At 38.7% G+C, this 23565-nt stretch overlaps 1 protein-coding gene across 1 annotated transcript; it reads right to left on the bottom strand.

Moving 5' to 3' along the window:
• Positions 1–1363: 1363 nt before the first annotated feature.
• Positions 1364–22657, bottom strand: LOC124537091. Its single transcript, XM_047113807.1, has 10 exons — positions 22406–22657; positions 13974–14218; positions 13670–13715; positions 6068–6270; positions 5710–5897; positions 5447–5622; positions 4707–5368; positions 3191–4634; positions 2968–3079; positions 1364–2887 (listed from the first exon to the last, which is right to left on the bottom strand). Exons 2-10 carry the CDS (start codon positions 14028–14030, stop codon positions 2764–2766), a joined length of 3012 nt encoding a protein of 1003 aa, XP_046969763.1. The 5' UTR covers positions 14031–14218; positions 22406–22657; the 3' UTR covers positions 1364–2763.
• Between the last annotated feature and the right edge of the window lie 908 nt (positions 22658–23565).

Raw genomic sequence — 23565 nt, 5'->3', positions numbered from 1 at the left:
TGTTATTGATCCGATATCGGATCCGATTCGGTTTATTCGAAATATGGAAGATGCATTAAGATTTTGTTGAGAATAAACGAAAGCTGTTACAGTGAACTCATCACCCAAGATCGAACGTGGAAATTAAAATTAGTCCATAAAGTCATAGCAGACACATATGCGATGGTATCACATCGGCAGTCCCTTATACAAAAAAGAAATCTAAACACAATTACCAAGTTTTAAAAAGGACTCATATTCATCGCTTATTCGGCAAATATCACTATTTAAAATTACAAAAATATCACTGTTTTCATATTATTTTTAAGATATTTCCGATTTTATTTTTATTTAATAAACTTCAATAGTTTCAATATTATCAATAACCGATATTTCTCGTTAGGCTCGTAGATTTCTGGACATTACGGTCAAATTTATATCGTGCTCTGCGGTGAAAGAATCATTTCGTGTAAAGGAACCTAAAAACCTGTAGTACAGCAGGCCTTTTCGCAGTAGTTGTAGGTATTTAAAGGCGGTTACTTTATTAAAATCTCTCAAATATCGCTCGCAGTGCAATTAATTTTAGTATGTTTTTCAAAACAATCCTACCACTTTCGATTAAAACAGTATACAGCTACATTTAATAAGTGTTTTTATATTTCTTAAAAAAATTGCTAAATAGAGATCTTTTAAAATGTTTATTCATATTAAAAGTTTATTTACTTGGATTTCGTAAGTATCAATTTATAATTATATGTAAATCGCCAAAGATTTACAATTTACTACAATATAATTCCAGTATATGTAGCATTTGAGTCTAGATAGCAGAAAGTGTTCGCATATACTCGCGTGCAATAGACTCACAATAAACAACGCGCGCCCGTATCGCGGCGCAATGATCCGAGACTGCAAACAGCCCCTATAGTCAGTGCCGACCAATATTTGCACCAAATATTAAGACTCCTAAAAAAGGAAACAATAATTGTACTCATGTGTCATGTTTGTAACGAGCTATTAAATAAAGTACCCGAATGTAGCAGTGAAAAGCTATACTGTCTGGTAATCAGCTTCGATAAGTGAATGTAAAATAATAAATTGGTAAGTTTTAATAATGCATTGTCCCCGATCTAAGGGAGTTTCCTCGTTAAGCCGACGACTCGACGCTAATTAACATGTTTTCCTGTCGGCGAAGGCTCATCATTTTAGAGAGCCGATTTTTCTTTGTCAAGTGGGAAGACGATAAACTCGCGCAGAAAATTTTTCGCAGTCATTATTGCGCTCCTTTGTGCTCCGCCTTGAGCCGCTCCGACGCCGCTCTATCCGTCTTCTTCTAATGGCTGATTAGGCGATAAGTGAAACAAGAAATTACGTTTATTCTCTTTTTATTCGGAAACTCGAGATATTAACATTAGTTTAGATATAAATTCATTCTAGCGTAAAGTCTAAACAACCTGCTTGCAAGTCCAGTCTCGGCCCGGGGACCCCGCCTCGCTTCTCTAACAACTTACCGACTAAATATTAATATAATTTATATATATATAATATATATTACATCGGATCACCTTCAGTTGCACTGCTTATTGCTATAGTAAGTTTCATGACTGCCGAAGCGCATCCCGCTTCCACAGAGCGCTCCCAAACGAGGAGAACTTCAGACTTTAAATACTTTTTTCTTAAATAAACTCCAAATATCAAAATATTACATCATAGTAGTTAACAAAAACGAAAAAGTCGTTGTATGCAATGAATAAGTTCATTCACAATAATATTCGTGTCTCTAAATATTTGTTTTAAACATCGTATGCGGTTTAATTGTGTTATTATTTGGTAAAAATGACTAGAAGTAAGACTGTAACTCTTAGAAGTTTCTTAGGCTTATTTTTAGAGCATCGTGTCTTGTAAAGTTATCTATCATATTAACCTGTTATATAATTCGTATAGTTTTAGTAACAATTTTATTTTCAACTTGCTTACAGTTTCTCAACGTGGTGACGTTTTGGCACATCAACATAAAATACCATTAACTTCTCTCTTACTGTCTGCAACATTACCCTATACAGTAACACTAGTGTTTTAAATTTACTTTACGTTTATAAATCGGTACCAAAAGTTTAAAAAGACATGCATGCTTGTTGTCGCTCTAAGCTCATATTGTTATTTTATTATTATAACCGAAACGTTTCTATAGAATTTTACGTTACGTTTAATAGATCGGTGTAACAAGTGAAGACGGAGATTGGTAAATAGAAAGGTACATTACTCGATCGTTGGGTGGCCATTTTGGAAATGTGTGAAGTTTAATATTAAATTAGGACAGAAACAATATCACGGAAATTGGCACTCTTGGAGACAGACCTTGGACGGATCGTACTTAAGACAAAACGATGACAGGTCTTCAAAATTAAGCTGATTATTAAATACACAAAGAAGGTACGTGTGACATGGGAGGTGAGGTTACAGTAATGAACAAATACCGAGACTAGAGTAAAGTAAGGTGACATGACTAGATATAACAAAACGGTCGCCAGCAGACGGAGGCGCACCAAACACACCAAACGCACCAAACTGTGCGCCCAGTTGCGATTGATACGAGTTACATAGTTCTTTATTATTCCTTATAACTAAATGAACGGACAAAATCAATCTCTTTTACTACTAAAAATATTAGAACAGATAATTTAATCACTAGTATAAAAAATATAAATCTTGAATATTTTAGCAGCACATTAAATGACTATGAGAGTGATTTTAATAACCGAAGCATTTGGGGTAAATGGCTGATGACTATGGGAGGTTTGAATACAAATGCGGCTGGGTCGATCTCAGGCCGGCGGCGAGGCGAGGTGCCAACGGCAGGTACTCCTTCCCAGAGCGCGGTCGGAGAGTGCTCGTTGTTTGTCGCACCACTCTGCCGTACAAATTGGTACTGGTAAGTTCAAGGCTTTGATTTTTTTTAAATATATAAAATAGTAAAAGTAATAAACTCACCGCATTGTAATAGGAGTGTCCGATGAGGAGTGCGAAGAACAAATAGAAAGTGTTTCGATGTAGTCCGACATGTCGGAGGTACCGCTGGATGTGCTATGCGTATCCATGACACCTGGCAGAAATTACTTTGTTGAATTACATCACTTGATGTGTTTCGAAAAAAAAATGTTGTTTGATTTCATAAATTTCATGAACATAATAAGATATAATTTTGAAGTATTACCTCTTAGTGGCTTTACAATGAGAACAGGAACTTCTGCTTCAGCTGAGCAACATTTGTGCGTCGCGGGTGGTGAATTTCTTGTACCTCCAGAAGAACGAGATCGTCGAAGAGGTGTGCCGCGTGGAGAATCAGTTGTGCGGCGAGCGGTACGATACCTTCGCCTTGTTGCCGCAGTCGTTGCAGGAAGTTCAAAATCTGCAGCATTGGGTGCTGTCTCACCGCGTAGAGACCAACTCGATACACCTGAATCATTTGAACTTGACGAATCTCTATTCCCACCAGCTGTGACAGTTATACCCTTCGCTTTAGATGCTTCAGAGCTATCAGCGTCCGAGTGCTTACTAGTAACACAATCACAGGGTGTATTAGATTCACGTACACCCAAATCTCGTAAAGTTTCAATTGAAGAAGCTGAGCCTCGACTTCCAACGCTACCATCAAATTCCTTAACATCATCGAGAAATCTAGAAGAATCAGCAGAACTTGACCTTTTTCGAAATTCTGCGCGATCTCGTACTGCTCGTAGCTCAATATGTTCTCCGGCGGATGATGTGTTTGGCCGTGTTTCTTCAGGTCCAAATAATGTAGGGTTACTTGCAGATTTTTCGTCAAGCAATCTGCTTATAGGATTTTTCGCTGGATATTTCAAAGTATGGAAACCAAAACTACCTATTGGAGACATTGGAGTGTATCCAGATGGTAATAATTTGTCCTGATCGAACTTATTATTTTCTAAAGAGTTTGGTTCCATCATCAAATATTCGTCATTAGAATTTTTTCTATTAACATTTCCGTCTTTATCTTCTTTAAGGTGACCGCATTTATTACACATCGTTTTTCCACTTATCGTAGTAAATCCCATAATTGGTTTTAAATTAGTACTGAGAGCATCAAGTTCCGTTTGTGTAACTCCTGCTCTTCTTAATAAATCTTTTGCATTTTCATAATGTTCTAAAGATAGAGCAAAATTTAGGTTCTCATAATTTGCCTGAGGACCCTCTTCAATCTGGATTACTCTCGAATCGAGACTGCGAGTCATTGAATCGCTAGATGACAAACAAACGTCATTTTGTGTTTTTCTCTTGGTTTTTCTTGACAAATCCACGGTTGCATAAAGTGCACTTCGATCACTGGTACTCGGTATGACGTTTTCTTTATTTTTCACTATTGTTTCTTTTTCGTCTATATTTCTGTTACAATAAGGCAGTTTAATCCAGTTGTTTGCCCAATCTGTTACTCTTTGGCAAGGGCAATTGGTTGGTTGGAAATTTTCATCAGTTTCTACTACAGTTGGCTGTTTCAACTTTTTTCCTAATTTAAGTAAACATCCACAAGGCTTTTTTAATATGAGCGTGTTTGAATTCGAGCTTTTTGTAATTTGAAATAATTCATTATTGAGACATTCTTTAAGTCTTTTTGGAGTGTCGTAGTACTCTCCTTCTACCTGGCAATAAAAAAAAACAACAATTAATACAACTCGTACAAAAAAAAAAGTTAAAAATAAACCTCCATTTACCTCTGCGGATGGTATTTTTGGCACATCGTAGTTTTCATATGGGCCAACGTTTGTTGCGTTATTTTCACCAATAGACGATAGATGAGTATGAGTAAACGATCTTACTGGTAAAGGCATAGGGGGCTTTTTTGTTAATTTAAGCTCTATTCTTGAGGGCTTAGGAGGTCGATCAGGTGGCTTATCCACAGAACATCGACAAACATCGTCCGCATTGAATCCACTAGTAGATGTATCACCACTTACGGCAGCATCAGTACCCGTAACCTCATTTTGAGTTTCATTAACAGCTTCCATTGTCCACGCTGGACTAAAATGTTTTGCGCCGGGTGTTAAAGCAGCCGTAGACGATCGTGATAATGCACCTAACTTCGATATACAGCTCATACACCTTTCTAACATAACATTTCCATTTCCGTTCCAAGGAGTCATGTCTGCACCATCAATAGTTTCATTGACGGATGCCGTGTCACCTAAGCCCATATCAGGGTATTGAGTTCGTTCCGCTGAAGGCCAGTAAGGCGAAATTGCACCTATGTCATCTCCAATGCAAGGATCTTCATATAAACGCAAATCTGTAGGAGGGAGTGATCGGTCTATTGTGTTCAATTCTAATCTGCGTAAATCTGATTTGAAGGATTTATTGGAATGAGGGCTCTGCAAACCTATTTAAAATAAAACATTTATTAACGTTGTATACTAAATACATTAAATAAATGGAACAAGAAATATTAATTATTTACCATCTTTTCTTGTTCCTAAGGGCCTCCTTCTTGGAGACAACTGCCCTCTAGACGCCAAATCAAAGTCACGTGCAATCTCAGTAGCCTGATCAGTCACTAGTACGTGAAGTCCTTCACCCTTTCCACAGTGTGACCCGCCCTCGAAACAAAAACGTCCATCGACGACGCCATAACGTCTATTTGAAATAAATAACAAATAAGACTTATGTGTGAGAAGCCACGATAAACGTAAATATGTTTTAAAAGTCTAAATTGAACACTACCTCAGATGAGCTATTTCCCAGACGCCCAGCAAGCGTGGCGGTACGCCTGCAGTCAATGCGAAGCGGCGGTGATGCAGATGCAGTCGAGCGGGGCCCGCTGCTAGTCTCTTAGAGCCGGTGCTCGTCCCCGCTGACCCTATTAGCACAAGATATTGTCGCGCCTCCCCTAGTTGAGCTCCAACTTTTACCTGAACGGTAATAAAAGTGATTGCGTGATTTTCAAATATAAGAATATAATTTAAATAAATATTATTTTAGAATATAATTAGTTATGAATTCATTATTTAAAAAAAAGTACAATGGCGTAACAAAATTTATGCCAAAATTAGCAACTCATAGCATTTGCGAGGGTTTCTACCTGCCATTGTATAAGTCTCTCGCGTGTTTCGAAGGCAAGCACCGCCGTGAAGTCGCGACAGAGCAGTGCGAGGGTGTGCGAATGCTTGTCGAGCGTGAAGCCGGCCTCGCAGCCCAGGTACTGCTGCAGGGACAGGGAGGCCTTGCTCGCCGCGCCGCCCCAGCGAGCCTTCGAGTCGCGGTACACTTGCAGGTGCACGCAATCTATAAAACACCCGATTTAGTAACCAACTGTAGTATATTTGCTATAATCATTATTATCACAAGGTAGTACAATAAATTGAAACCATTAAGTAAAACGCGTTTTAAAGTCACTGTACTGACCCACTCGTTACGTGTTATCGATTCTTGATAAAAAAGCTTACTGGCCCGGGAAGGGGATCGAGTTACATTCTTCGTATTTTATGGAGTCGAAAATAAGCGTTACAGAAACCTTTGTCGCCGCGTCAGATACGCCGTCGCGAGTAATAATAAACGAGTAAGTTATGACTGAGGGATGGTGGGCTCTGTTTATTTTCCAAATAAATTCTACGAAATGTTTTGTGTCTTTTAGACTTTTTGATCTAAACCTTGTAATAATCGATTTCCATTAGAATGCCTGCATATTAGTTTCCATTACTACATTCACTTTTTGTTATTATTATTTTTTTATATTTCGTTTACAATATTTTTTTTATTTAAAACTAAAATACATTTTCCCAACATATATGCATCAATAAAAAAAAATATATAATGTGATACACCACAAAGCTGTGAAGCTGTGTGGTGTATTTTCCATTAGGGAGTTAAGTTGTCACAATAGTGACACATCGCACATCGTCCTATTAGTCCTACAGGGTCTATTTATTCTTCTGAAAATTGGATTTAAATTTTCTAATGTTTAATGCTTGAATAATTACTTAATTGACTTTTCAATATCTTTTGACATAAACTATGAATTCCGAACACTTCCTTAAGGTTTAAATGCTGATGAAATGTTGAAACTGAACGACGTGTCTCCGCTGCGTAGTCTGCGGCTGTTTCGGCACGTTTCATCAGGCACGCTCTGCTCGTGCCATCGCCGTTACTGTCTTGTGGGCCCTCGCATTCAGTACCTCGCAGTTTGCGCTTATCGTATTGGGACATGTTCCATTACATAGCGCCGACGATTCCGCTTTATTATTCTTTGCTATTGGACTCACTGTACGTAATGTACTCTGCACTCGTTAAATACTGCCGTGATATTTGTATGATTAGTAATCTATTATTATTACCGCATAGTATAAAAATGAAAATTGTATATTATTAATGATGAAATAAAACGTATAAAATAACGGCAATTATAATATAATGCTTGTAATCAACTTTTTGGTTAATCTTAATGTTTTACATAGGAGAATACAAGTTCTATTTCTCGAAATAATGGTATCGCTGAAAAAGATAATGTCTCGAAATGTCCATGACTGCAAATAAAAGGGCAAGAGATAACGAGGCGCCCTCCGCCGGCTCGCGTCCCGCGCGTCGCCCACTCGCCGACGAGCGGCTCCTCTAACAAGCTCTTCGACTTATACTCTTGTCATTCCTGCCGACAACTTACGACAAGTGCTTACAAAGGAATACTTTGTGACGTTTTCAGCAAAACTATCAAAGTGATTCCTCGGGGACTACAAGTCACGACTTTTGTTTCCTCGTGTACACTTTATCAGCTCCCTCGTAATGAGAAACAGCATCGCTTTATTGCTCGCATTAGGAGTTTAAAAGGAAATCTGCAAGATCTGATTTTTATTGTACATAAAAAGTACACATTTTTAATAAAAAGTCGCAGTAACGTAGAAAGTCTCAATAACTCGACCGCTAGTGGCAGTCGTAATTCGGTACTAACATACAATTTCAAATTTAAATTAGCGGTAAATGGTATTAAATTTTATGCAGTGGCCGTGTCGTCCAATTAATACGTTTAAATAATGCGGAGTTAAATTAAAACGCGATCGTTAGAGGCGGCCTGTGGGGCTGCAATTTGCGTTCCAACGACCGGAGTAATTAATGAACACGGAATACTGCGGTGCGTTCTGACGAGCCGCCTCGACGCAGCTCGACGCGATACCTGGAGCTGCCTGGCGGCGCCTCGCGGTGCCTCGCGATTGACATCAGCAGCCATAACTCTTTCAATAAAATGCGTACGTTGTATTATAAAAAAAACATACACTCTATTTTTAATAGAAATTTCTCGATAAAAGTGAGCCAGTGGATTTTGTATAGATTAAATATTACCTTTCGAAGTGTTTGTAAATTGTCTTATCAGCCAAATACAGAGAAGAAAATATTAATAAATAATAGAAAACGGTCCCCGACATCTTAAATTCCACATTTTACATAATGTAGCATGCTAGTGACATAATTTCAAAGTTATAAATATTCAAACACAATTCAATCGCAATACCATGGCCGTAGTGACGTGCACACGCGGAACGAAACCATTGGATCGGTTTCATGTAAACGACTGACATTTCGATTTTCATTATTTGCGTCATTCGATAACACGGCATTACACGAACAATATTGAATGTTACCTCCGACACTGAGTTGTTGATATCTAAACACTCATCAATATTTATATCCACAATCACGATTGCTGTGCAGCAGCCGTCGGTACCTGCGCGAATCAGCGAGCGCGTGCTCCGCGTGCCGATGACCCCCTGTTCTCGTTTCGCCCTTTGTTCCCTCGTCCCTTATCACCCCTTCATGCTATCCCGGGGGAGACGCGTGCCGCGACTTATCGAGACTAACAATGCACGGGATACCCTCTAGGATTTAGATCTTGACTCGCTAATATGAGGTCACCATTTCGTAATTTAAAACAAAATGCTCGAAACGATTTCAGTTAGTGAGTTTGGCGTCCTGCGCTACCGAGCGGTCTCCGTTATAGCTGACAGCGTGTGTGGGCGGGCGAAACGAACACAGAGAGACGCGCGTGAGGTGTTTCGGGTTTGCTTAAAAGCTCTTATTCCCCTTCGCGTCAAACTTTATTTGTCGGCGCGGCGCTGCAGTGCAGGTGTCAAGTGAAAAGGAATTATTCATACACATTTTTAGACAGGTCGTTCTGTGTAGTCGGAATGGAATTTACTAGTACTCTTATGAAAGTAATTTCGTTCTGAGTGTTCCAGAATTCTGACTGACATTACTCGAAAACGTGAAAAAGTAATATACAATGTCATTTTTTAAACAGATCAAACTAATCAGAATTGATTTCCCTAAACAATCTAAACAATAAAATTTATTTTATAAATATTTTATAAAGGTGAAATACCTATACTTGCAATCAGACACTAGCTCCCACACCATTCGAACCGAATGACGAATGTGAACCCCTAACACAGGTTTCGAAGTTCTTACTGTAGATCGCGATGGAATCTGTACCTGCCAACCGGCATTGGAGCGCCGTGATACAAAAATTCAATGTTACATACTCATATGACATACAGATGTATCCTTATGGTGTCACTCGATTCTCCTACTAAGAGAAACTAATAAGCATGAGGATTATTGGTATTATTTTCCTAATATGATCCTTTATCCAATAAGTACATTTTGTTGTAGAATAAAATATATTTTTTTAGTACCTAATTAAAATAAAAAGAGGACCAGTGGTAGCTTGTCAATAGACAAAAATTAATAGATTTTGTAAAATAACAAAACAAGAATAAGTTCTAGATATATCTTTATATAAAAATTAAATTAAACCTTATAAATGTTCCACGCAGCTAAGCCTCCCAATACACATATAGCAGATACACATCTGACATGTGCGAGGATTTTCACGGTATATATGTACCTTAATCGCCGCGCAAGAGATTATTTACTAGAGCATGAGGTATCACTGCTTCGTGCTCGGGCTCATTGGATATCACTTGTTCCACCCAATGGGCCTTCGAAGCATTCTTAAAAACTACTGAATATTTACACTTTGTGAATTTCTGTCGTAAAATAATGGCGCGAATTAAATAAACTTAACGCGAATCTTCCAAAGGGCTGTCGTAGGAGCTTCTTGACACGCTTCAACAAGAACGAAGCTTGAATTTCGACGCTAATGTCTGTTGACGCACTCGGGGCACTCGGCGTGCCTTCGAGCGGAACACGAGTCTTGTGTGACGGGGCGGCAGCGCTGCGGCGCTTCATTAGCGCGCCGATTGCCGTCATTAGCTGCGCGGCAACGAGCGCGTCGCTACCTCTGTAGCGCTGACTGGGCCACGCGAGACTGAACCATCTGTGTTTATGTTTTCATAAAACGACATCACGATCATCTAAGCGTTTTGATAGAACATTTTCAAATACATTACTTACAATATTATACTTTTTGTTCAAATTTTATTGATTTTCAAAATCATTTTTTGTACGAACGTTTAAACAAGCCTAAAACAAGCTCAAATGTTCAGTACGAGCAATGCACACAAAATAAATACATTATATATAGGATGTGCAGTGTATTTTATGAGGTATAACTAACGTGATCGCTAGCACCGTTAGTGTTGACTGTAGCCTTGTTCAGCTCACGATAGCAAAACTTTTGTGTCACAATATGAAGTATTGAGCTGTTTTTTGTTTTATGTTGCTAACGGTACGTTTTTGAAATGTCTGTATTAAGTCATTAACATTCATTTGGTCACGGTCGCTGACCACACAATTGGTGAGTACACCGCTCCTCACAGGTAGAAAATATGAATTTTTCTACCACACTGCTCCAGTGTGTCCTGAAAATCCAGTTTCGTCTCAATTTATTTTAGACCACCGAGCTCAAGCTGAATTATAAGCATAAATTTATTACATAAATATTAAGTGATGCTGGCTGGATTTGAAGCCACGACCTTCATTTCTAATGCAGGTATTCCCGTATTCTTAATATTGTAACAGAATTGTAAGATTTTGTTGATTTAACGATCAGTACTTGAATGTTGACCGAAAGTCAAAAACTTATTCGGAACATTGCAATTTTGTTGTAGCTTACCCGATCAAAAGTTTTCAAAAAACCAAATGTTTGGTTGTTATCTACATAGCGGTCTTTGAACAACTGACTCAATCCCTTTGTATCGGGGTACAATTATGATGGTCTTGCTGTAAAATTACTCAATGGTACTTTTTTGATATGTGAAGGACAACAGAAAATTACTTTTCCCACTTGAGCAACGCGTTGAATTCGGTTAACTTTAATGTATTTGTATATTTCGCTTTCGCTTTCTTTCCGTCGTTCTTCGTTACCAGCAGAAGATAAAGTCTTTCTCTGACTGGGTTAATCTGTCGCTTCCTAAGGATATCCTTGTCTCTCCTTCTGGCGTTTCCATCTCTACGCAGATGATTTACAACCTTAATGACATGGTATATTATCAGGTTTTACTATTGTTGTTGACTTGCAACATAATGAATATAATACAGCCAAATATCGTGAACTTGTAATTGCAATAGGAAATCGCAGGCTTAATTATACGAAACAGCCAGCTGGCAGTTAGAGCGATTGGAATTTGCATGCCAAACACTTCGTATGAAGTAAGCGAACTTTTACTAACCTAACCTTTTTTATAGTAACGTACGATCTAATTCCTTAGAATAACATTACGCACTTTTTCCCTCCTTCTTCTCAATGTTGTACCTCAACATGTTGTACGTTAAACATTTTTACGCTTAATTGAATAGATATACAAAAATATTAAGTAGTTATCTTTTGCGTATTATTTCTTTGAATTGTTTGATCTTTGTATGTGTTTTATAACATCACAGTAAATAAATTATGCGTTCGCATGTGGAGAGGACAGAATGGAAGTGTTTCATTTAGCTGCAGCCCGGCGTAGCGGTGCGGTCGCCGGCGGCGCCGCGCGCGTCGTCGGCGCTGCGTTACGCCGTTTCATTAGTTAATTAATCGAACCGACCGCGTACATTCATTATCAATTTATAGAATCGAACTCATGTGTTCAATATCAATTACGCATTAGTTAAAATATTGTTTACAGTAAATACAGTTTGTACTTACAGTTCCGTTTACGAGTACATTTTTAAGTTGTCGTAAAACCGTGTAATTCGTTTTTATGATGCATGTTATGTTTTCCGGTGCGTACTAAATTAAAGGATATTATGTATGAAGTGACTATGTGTAATAATTGTATATAGGGGCTCAAATCGCCATATATCGGTAATGGTTGTCAAATAGTGATGTTCATGTTTTATACCATTGTTCATATTGTTACATGATAAAATTTAAAAACACCTAAAAAGCTGAATTGAAATAGCTATTTATATTTGTAAGCATAGTACTGATATTTACTAGGTTCCAATATTTAGTAGACATTTAAATGTTTTAGTCTTTCGAAGACTTGATAATATTAATCTTTATATATCGTTGATCATGATTTTAATAATTATATTTTATTATGTTTATGTCTCAAAGACTCAAGATTTAACCGAACTGTAACCGAAATGTAAACCGTCACTTGAGAAAAATATCACAAATTCAGTCTTTTTATTCATTTACGTACATTCGTTAGTGGTTGCTGGGCTTCTTACTCAGTATCGTTTAATTAGAAATAATAAACAATATAATTGTCTTGTACACCTATATTATTACAAATCAATATTTATCTGTTATATAGCCTAGTCTTTAGAGAAATGTTTCTATAATATTTCTATATAACTGAGATGGTTTTACCAATTACTGTTAGTGGAGGTTTCAAGTATAATGCTTGATTTGCTTATCAAATAATTTATAGTATATTCATTTTAAGACACCTACTCCTTGATAGAGTTTCGAATTCATAAACGCTTAAAAAAATCGTATCGATAGTATACTCGCAAGTATACTCGTATATGCGTATACTCGCACAGTGGCGACCTATAAATCGCGTCGCTTTAAATACATGCATGTTATTAATTTACTTGTGAGAAGTCAAGACAGTTAGCGAGTGATTTATATTGAAACAGACAACGGGCTCAGCAGCACGTGCGCTCGCTAACTGCGGCGTGACACTCATAGGTATTAATTATCGTCTCACAGCGCACCTTCCGCCGGCTGCAACACCCGAACACCGCTCGCGCGCGCACCTACTGCCGCGTGATGGCGGACTGTCTAGTGGTCGCCGCGAATGTTTACTGTCAACGTAACTTTAGCTTCGCGATGCTATCACAATACAAACGACATACGCGTGCTTTTTAATAAAATTTAATTGCATAGAATCCGTTGTATTACTTACGTAAAAACGTTATATCGTTCGATGACAGAACGAAGAAATATATTAGCTATGTTCATGAACAATTAAACCTGTCTGTAATATATCGACATTTTTAGGCAATAAATCTTTGGTAAGAGTTATGTCGCTAAAGGCGACCCAACAGGTTAATATTATGTCGATATGTGATTATTTTATTGTGTTATGATGATTGAATGCAACTTTTATGTAACGTTAAAGTGACGGTCAGTTCGCGTTTTACTTATTTTTGTGGTCACCATATTATTGCTTATATTAAACTTTTACTTAATCAAACGTGTTTTCGTATAACAAAATAAATTTCTCAATGTCAGATAAGCTTATCTGGTGTTGGGAGCGCGATAGCTCGCGGTGTATTAAGATAGCGCGTATCTCACCCGCGACAGGTGACAGCTTCCGCATGACGCACCAGCGTGACTTCCACTGCGAACAAACGGACGGTGATACTCGCGTGTTACATTTCACTTTATCTCTCAAACAATATTATCGCACACATTGGATACTTCTTGATATTAATAATTGAAAACTAACTCTTACAAAATCTGTTACGCGCTAAATGCGCGCTAGCTTTCTACAAATTACCTACCTGAAAGTTGTGATGTTATATTGAATGTTTACCAAGGTGAGATAAAGAAAACTTCGCTGCAGAGTATCGCGGCGATGCGAAACTGGTTACGTTACCTTCTTTCCGTCGCGGAATTTAACCGTGCCTTCGATGATCGTGTTGTCGTCGGCCATGTTGCCGGCGGGGCGAGTAGCGTTGGCTCGGCGCGAGTGCGGGGCGACTGCGGCGCGAGTACGGCGCCGGAGCAGCTACGGCGAGAGCAGACGCCCACGCTGACGCCGCGCACGGCGAGCGCCCATCGCCAGCGACCGCACCGCTCGCGCTGCCCGCCTCACATCCTCGCCCGCACTCGCTCACTGACCTGCAAACGAAGACGCCATCAGTCTCTTAGCCACTTACAATCAAAACTGCCTGACCATGACCCATGAGGAAGTCATGATGACTGTAAAATATGCATTATGCTTTGAGTTTGTGCTGTAGGCTGGAGCTGCATTGTTTTTGAATTGTTTTATTTCATACTGAATATTATTAACATTAAATTGGTGCGCTGGTCACGTGTGATTAAATACGAGCGATATTCGATGTCAGGTGACTTTCCAAAAAGAAAAAATCTGTAATTTATTTAGTTCAACTCATAATGTTAACACTTTGTAATACTGATTTGAAATACATGTTGCGGTCTGGCAAATACCAATCCTTAAATAAATAATGCACCAGCAACCTTAGAAACTGAAGGATTATGTCCTTTGCCTAGTTGTTCACTCTTCAAACCGGACACAATAATGCTTAGTAATGCGACTTACAATTACCATATACTATTTACGATATACAGACACAATATACTATTATTGTGTATATAAGTATACATATATTTGGGATGTGTGCTCGGTATACCCTGAGGTGACATCAGAGGTCAGTTCGCGTCAGCGGCACCTGTACACATGCATCATGTAACACGGCCGACACGCGCGAACATGCAACATGTAGCCGCTGTCGGCGTCGCGCCCGGCGGCCGGCCTGTGGACACGCTCTCGGCCGCCGCTGCGCACGAGACGTTTAGTCTTACATAACATTATCTCGAGCAATCATCATGTTTATGATTTTCCTTTATCTGTTAATTTCAAAGTCCACGAGTTGTATTTTTACTGTTTGCATTACAATTGTACCGATAAGATGCGATTACCGCTTGACGATGATGTCGAGCCTTGCACTTCTAGCATCTCCCTGGAGTGTCTACGGGGCCCGATGTTATATCGATCAGCCACCCGACCCGTTTGTTATCACGGACGGAGAATATTAACTTTTGATACGCAAATGACTCCCAAACAGACAGTCATCGGTTCCGATTTCATTTACTCTGTGTCTAGTTACGTCAGTCAGTCATCTATCTAAGACAAAATCCGATCCTGAAACGAAACCGAAAGGGGTATCCGACAAACAGACGATTACTTGGGTATTTCCTAATTATTAATTATCGTACCGATAATTAAAAAGTAGCGTAAATTATTTATAATATTGTGAATACAATAGCAATTATAGCGATTATCAGTAATTATTATTTAAAGACACGCTTACAACATCGGGCGCTTACTGATTTCCATCGACAGTATTGGACTCGAGCAACCCGATAACGTTCGACAATAATGAATGCGAGCGATGTTATCGTCGCTAATACTGATAGCGTCTCGTAATCCCACTTTTTGTTCGGCGAGTGTTTCCCAGATTTCTCGCGAACGCCGCGTCGCGGGCGGATGCTGTTCGCGCGGATAAGCTTCTTGCAAAACTGTCCACCGTTTGTGTTCTCACCGCAGCGTAACAGCATCGCGCTCAGAAAATGCTTACTTGAGATAATTGGTATTAAAAGAACGTTATCAGACTCGTTCTACCTTTATTACAATAATCTGCCATAATAACAATTAATAACATCATATCAGATAATCGGAATATTGAGACTAATAATAATAGCAGCAGTACCTCAGCGAGTCACTAGTCACCGGGTGCGTGCGCCATGCGTTCTAATGTTTGAACTGATGTTTCGTTTCAGATATGAAATCTAACTGCTCTTTGATGCCAATAATTCATAAAGAATCTTAAACTGCCTTACATGAAAACTTTATGAATCTCGTGTGAGAGTCGAGGCTGTTCGATGGCAATTCTCAGTAAAACAAAAAGATCGCAGCTGCGAATACGTAACAAGTATTACTTCAAAACTCGCGACAATGGATTTGAGTTTCGATCCAATTAAAATTCATACAGAAAGCTATGAAACAAGTCAATTACTGGTGGCGCTGCGGGCCGCTCGGCGGGCCGCGGGGGCGTGCGCGGGCGTGCGGGGCGCGGGGCGAGGCGGAGAGTATGACTCGCGTAATAAATAAACAAAGCCGGCTTACATCGACGAAACAATTTGTTTGTTTCCCTTTTGTTGAGGACAAGGTAAATATTGCCGGGGAGTGTGTCATTAATTCGAGTGACGTGTCGCTCGAACCGCTGCGAGCGGGATGTCTGCGGCTCCCGGCGCCCAAGTGTTTCGCGACCTTTACTCGCGAACGGAATATTGCCCTAATATTTCAACATTAATTTTATTTAAAGAAACATAATATATTCTACTCTATGATTGATTTCTAGACGTATTTTTAAAATTCATATGTAAGCTGTGCATAGCTAGTGCAGTAAACGATTATACACCTACATATGTTACTAGTTAGTTAACAACAATTATGTACGTAATAACTTATCATTGGAAAAAATATTTTTGAAGGAGCGTACTAAAATCGGGTACACTCGCGTGACGGGCACATTAAATGCGCAGCAGTGACAGTGACACACTATCTCAGACACTGCATTTAACAGTCTTCACACACATATTATATGAAAAAAATAATCAAAATACTAGAAACAAAATAAATATTACAATTTTTTTTTTATATATATGGGACAACATCACATACATTACTCTGATCCCAATGTAAGTAGCTGAAGCACTTGTGTTATGGAAATCAGAAGTAACGACGGTACCACAAACACCCAGACCCGAGACGACATAGAAAACTAATGGTAATCTACATTGACTCGGCCGGGAATCGAACCCGGGACCTCAGAGTGGCGTACCCATGAAAACCGGTGTACACACCACTCGACCATGGAGGTCGTCATTATTATTATTATATATTAATATTACACTACTTTATTATGTCTACATTTAAGTGATACCCTTTGCACATCATTTTGTTTTCGCGCTTCAAAAGACCACCGAAAGAGCAACGAAAACAATATCCCGTGTGAATGCAACAAGATGCCGGGTAATTGAGTCGCTCGGTCCGTGTGTCCACTTCATAAAGCCCTCCTGCCGGGCTAAACAAAGCTCTAACGTATTGTGATAAGGTTCGCTTTAAATTGCACGTCAGGTGACTGCGGAGCTAAGCGGTCTGTGTGAGGATTTGGTTAATGCAAGTGCCGAAGCCGCGTTAGTCGATCTCTCGATATTGGCCGCTCCGGAAAGTTCTATAGCGATGTAATTGCAAATATTAATGACATCATTGTGAAATCCTATTATACTTTTATTCGTAGTGTAATCAGCCAAACATATACGTACCGGCAACAACTTACGTTCACAAAGTGCACTATGTGCGCGATTACGCTGTCGCTGACTTTTCTGTGGACATTTCCGAGACCTACAAATCCCTCATACAAAGTTCTTTGTATGAGTTATAGTTTCCGCAGCGTTCGCTATAAATCCGCCTGGACTAGTAATTCCCTCCCTTACTATGTTTACATAATACCATGGTATACGGCCTGTTTGACATTCATATCATTTCTATGATAATAATTAACTGCCTCGTTGGTTCAGTGGCTAAATTTACTCTCGCATTTACAGTCCTATACAAAACCTATAAGTATTGCATTTACCAGTCGAAAAATTCTCAATATCAGCCCGAAGTAGGGAACCTGGAATATGTACACCGTATATAAGACCCTGTGTGTAGAATTTGTATGCTCATGAGAGCACGTACAGCAGTTGGTCCTGCGCCTGAGCTCTCTCCGATCGCGTCGGATTTACCCCACAAGCGATTGTGGAAGTTAAAGAATACAAAGAATATAATGTTTGGTGTTAATTTATTACAATTAATCTTTGATTACTGATTAATCCAACGTAAACAGTTCAACTGTGTCAATATCAATATATGTGTCAATATAACACCTTTCCAACGAACTCGTTCGAACTAGACCTCGAAATGGTACTACAAAATAGATGCCCACAGTACCACATGCCTCGAGTATTTTTAGTCTAACAAGTATTAGTCCAGCGATCGAAATGATTAAAAATCAAAATATTCCATAATCCACATACCGAAGCCGCGAAAGCAAAAAAGTTCTCCAAGTAACGGATGAAGTCTTCTCGACAAGTATTAAAAATAACGCACAAGAGTGTGTTCCGTTGGTTCCTAATAATTTCAGTCATTGCCATTGCCAGAACGAACAAAGCGTAAAGTATATTTTATAATTTTCTCAGATCTTTCACTGAAGCTGTTGATCCTTCTGAAAAACTATTTTGATGAGCAACGCCGGAAAAACTCTTGTTTATCTTTCTAATTTTTTACCACGTAATTTTATTAAAGATTTTGGTATATTTTCTATCCCAATTATTGCCCATCCTAGAGACATTTGGCCAACGCGAAGCGCCTTTACACTTGTCAACATTGCCTACTGGATAATCAGATGCTAATAACGTAGACATAGTTGTAGGTTACACGTACTATTTTTTTTTATTAATTGGAATAGTATAGACAAAGTACAAGGAAGATTTCAAATGCATTAAAAAAAAATAGACATCCAAATTTTTGCCAGCATTTTGTCCGTGAGATCTGCACGTGCGAGTTGCAATTATTAGAAAAAAGTGTGCAATCGTGTGCCTTGTACAAGTGTTGGACTTGTTGATTTGGTATTGAGACATCATATGAAACCAGTTCTGATTCATTCATCTTAAATTGAATATTTTTTATTAATGAGTTTAGCTATTTTGGACCAAATTGCAATGATAATCAACAAACCGAATAATTTCCTACATACTGTACGTTACAAGTTATAACGCAGACTTCCGCATCTCATATTCATGGGTTTCTTTGTTTGTAGAATGAAATATTATAATATGATAAAATGTATATTCAATTATTACATATTGTATAAGATATTATATAGCGATTGATAAATCGCTAGAGAGTAAAAATAAAATGACTAGAGCTACAAATGGAGAACGAAGGGATGAAATGGAAAAATCATCTAAATTTTCGTCGAGAAGCTAACAAAAAAAATCCTTAATTCATATTTAAACAATCCTTAATTTATATTTATTACTTCTAACATAAAAATAATAAGTTAATAAACTTATTATTTTAAATACTACAGCCATTAAACATACAAGACATACATAATTATAAGACTCGTACAGTTAAAATTAAACCATAATTAAAGTTTGTTAGTTCAAATCCTCAGTTGAACTTGCCAAGTTACCACCGCCACCACCGAGCAACATGGCGCGCTTGCGATCGCAACTCATCGCGCGCTCCTCAATGAAAATACGGCAAGCAAACTTGCGTGTCGGTGCATTCTGACTGTGCTGCAAACCGACTCCTCAGAACAGATGTGTCGCTAAAGTCCTGGTGCTGTGACATGTGGGGCGATTAGAGGTCACTGTTACTGAACTCGAAGCCTTGGCCTTTGTCCGTTGTATAAAAATGCAGAGATTATGTTTGTATTTTATCGTCCACGCGTTCACGTGTACACACATATGGCAAACATCCTTCGTGAATTTACGGTTGAGTACATATCCTTATCCAGCAATAAATATTTCAATGTACCACTATCTCTCGTAGGAGGTGGAGGGACGATTCACTAATAATCAAATTCTAATCATTATATCTAACGCGTGATAGACCAGTGACATTTATTGCAAAGTCACATTAATCATATTTTACTTCGAGTTTACAATACATAGTAATTTATTGATAAGGAACATTATTTATGCACGCATGTGAACTCTACCGCACCAATCAGCGGGCACAGATACCGTGCGAATAATTCGTCAGGATTACGCATCATGAAAGATGCCCCAAGTCACTCCTGGCATGTGTCGACGCACCCAACAGATGTGGCATACTTTCACTTGTCACATGCAGGTTTTCACAATAGTTTAGATCCTCGTATTGTAACCACTCGGACACTCTAGTGCTGCTCTTACTTTACTCTATTTTAACTGAATCCGATGGTAGGTGGCCAACTGTGCCGCGGCGCTGCTCGGTCTATAGAGCAGTACTCACATGGTGTCCGCTCCACCGAACACGATACAAAGTATTTCTGTTCGATGTTACGAGTAGACGACCAACGGGGTTAACCAAACAAACACAAGTTGGCCAATTATATCATATTACAGTTCGTCAGGTCAGTTTCCAAACTATTTGTGTAAGCACTTGTAAATTCAAATTCAATAGTTTGTATGGTGATAATTATTGGCATTATTTGTGTGAAGGTCGTTTAATATTACTCATAATCATGATATTTGCACTCGACTTCCAAATCGACAGAGCTTTCTGTGCGGAAATGTTCAGTACGATTTGTCTGTATTATTGGTGGATGGATTTACTAAATGCACAATGATAAATACATAGGATTAATTTGCGTCAATGATTTTTTAATTATTTTAAAAATTGAAATAAAACTAGTTATAACGGATTTGAATCGCGTATATTAATTATTTTTAACATCCCGACGTTTCGAGCACTTTACAGCGTTCGTGGTCACGGGTCAAATCCTTTATAACTAGTTTTATTTCAATGTGTAATAATCGCGAAAATTTAAGACAATATTTTACAAATTCTTTAAGAAAATTGCACCGAAATGTCGGTCAATTATAAATAAAGGTGTGATCGCGAATCAAACATAATGTTTGAAATGACGACCGGTGTAGCACACACACCTTTATATTTAAAATATCTTCGGCACCGCTCAGCACGACTAAGACACAAAGCTGACGGTGCCGGCTAGATACCTAAATGTCTTGTCAAATAGTTACAAACTCATTAGGTCCTTTATATTCATAATTATGTTTTGTAGATTTTAAATTTCTTACAAAAGTTTAATTTTACCAAAACTCTATTATGGCATTCTCTAAAAACACATTCGTTTAGAAAATAGAACTTCTCTCAAAAGGTGACAGTCGCCACCGGTGAGCGATGGAATCACAGAAACAAAGACCTCGTTCGTATCGTTCATATAAGATATCGGTTTAGCTTAGTAGGCCATGAGAGGAAATAGGTTTTTAATATTATTTTAAGGACCGCACATAATCGTAAACATTTTATGTAATCAAGCGTTTAATTCGATTAATTACCGCCAACACACAAGCTCTTCGATATATTTTAAATAAATACCACCCGAGCGCTGCCTGCGCTACTCGTGCAATGTTTTTGCACTAACTACTATAATTTATGCTACGTTATAATACCTTCAGCAGCGTGTACGTATTTCTATTATAGAAAAAATAATACTGCCTGTATGGTTTTTTTCCTATTTAAATATTATAACATATACTATAACATCTATTTAAATTCGAAGTGAAGATTCAAGTAAGAAAAAAACTACATACAGTGATATTTTGTGTCCATGTCGTCAATCCGTGTGACAGCACTCGCTGGCCAAACATTAAATAAACTAATTAAAAGTACAGATATCCGAAAAAAATAAAGAATATTTTAAGTTTACTGTAATCATTGCGACGAGGATCTCTTATGTATATACAGATGATGTTATTCATTGAAGTTGGTCATAACTTTAACTCAATTGAAATTAAAAAGTATTAACAACAGGCACACTTCGTGACACGGGTGTGTATCTGCATAGAGACAGTTTACCGTTAGTTCAGTAGCAGCTTCGACTTCGGGCATGGTTTGTGACCGCCTAGTGTCAGTTGTAGCTGTGCCCAAAACGTCATAGGAATAATTTTGAAGATTAAAACATGTAGAACATACAGACATACAAATAATAACAATGGCGAAATAGCGCTGACAATAGCATAGCAGACAGGAGTGACCAAAGAGTCTCTAGGAACTTGGAACTTAAGATGCTGTTATTAGTTTGTCAGTGGCGTTATTATTTTAATTACTGCAGGACAATTACCTGCGCGAAAAACTATCGAAACAATTTATTACGATGTAATGGCTCTTAAGTTGAATAAATAAATTCACTTGATTTTATGTCTTCGAGAATTTCAGATTGGCGATTTGTAAAAAAAAATATTATCACAGCCTCAGCCTAGCCGGTGATATTATTAGTTATATTTCGTTCTAACATATTAAACTATATCACGAGACTAAAATACTAAGAAAAAAGAGTAAAAAACAAAGTAAGTAATTGAGAAACTCTTAAATAATATCTCCATAGAGCAAACATTATTACTATTGGCACTATTATTTCACGGCCAATAATTATATATCGTGTGCTTGTGATAAACAAAATCTAATCTTAACAAGATTATTCGTATACTAAGTGTACTCACCATATCAACAAAGACAATCTCCAAGGAAACACGGAAGTTCACACAACACTCAACTATCGCTCACTTTGCACTGATCTCAATAGAATCTGTTACACACGAGCTCCGAGTTCATTCAACTTCACTTACATAACTTTAAACTTAAAAATTCAACTCCGAGAAGTCGCCAGCGCGACGTAGTTGAAGCGAATCGGGAAAGTTTGTTGCGACGGCGACCCGAGGCGAGCCGAGATGCGTCGCGACGCAAGGGCGGGCGGTCGGGACTGCCGGATCGCAGCCCCGAGGTCGACGCCGAGGGTGCGCGGGGCGCGTTCGGCGGGCGGGGCGCGCGGGGAGCGGCGAGCGAAGTGAGAGGCTCCTAGCCGAGCTCGCCCGGAGAGAGAGCTCTTCGGGGAAATTTTGACGAATGACATACCGTAATGTGGAAGCACGAGGCGCTGCACTCCGCTAATTGCGCTTTTAATGAATGCGTCGTCGTGGGCCTCGGCGCCATCTTCTGCCGCTCGTCTCTACTGGCCCACTGTATCGGATTGCTACGCGTTTTTTTCCTTAGCACGGCGGTGAAATACTTTCTATAGAGCATTTGGATTCTCCATAAAATTTAACTTCCAGAGCGTGGTCTATATAACAGACCTCACTCCGGCCATAAAAACTATCTACCGAGGTACCCTGAGATAGACTGAGACTTAAAAGGCGAATTAAGTTTATTATAAATAAAAATTGAAATAAATTTTACCATGCAACCTGTATGTATTTTAATGTATATAGTAATTGTTGAGGGTGTATCGGTACCGATTTGAAAAAAAAATGTAATTATTCTGCATCATAAACCTAATACACATTGGAACAATTGAATGTCTGAGATTTGCAACAGTCCGTCGGCCGTGTTCCCTTTCTAGGAATCTGATGAGGATACAGAAATAAAACTTTATTAACTTTGAATAGAGCTTAATATCACTCGATGCGCAGTGGTGCGTAAGTGTCAGCGCACAGGCAGCCGCGGGGGCGCCGACGACGCGGTGCGCGCAGTAATTGACACATCACGCGCATCTCTCGCCTCGACCCTCACCCCGCCAAATATACTTGAAATGTGTACCCCTTATTTTGATACAGCTCTGTCTGCTCAATACATTCTTTATGCAATCTCTCATCAAAACAATACT

Source organism: Vanessa cardui, chromosome 17 (assembly GCF_905220365.1).
Source record: "Vanessa cardui chromosome 17, ilVanCard2.1, whole genome shotgun sequence".
Taxonomy (NCBI): Eukaryota; Metazoa; Arthropoda; class Insecta; order Lepidoptera; family Nymphalidae; genus Vanessa; species Vanessa cardui.
This window is presented reverse-complemented; position numbering and strand designations above follow the sequence as displayed.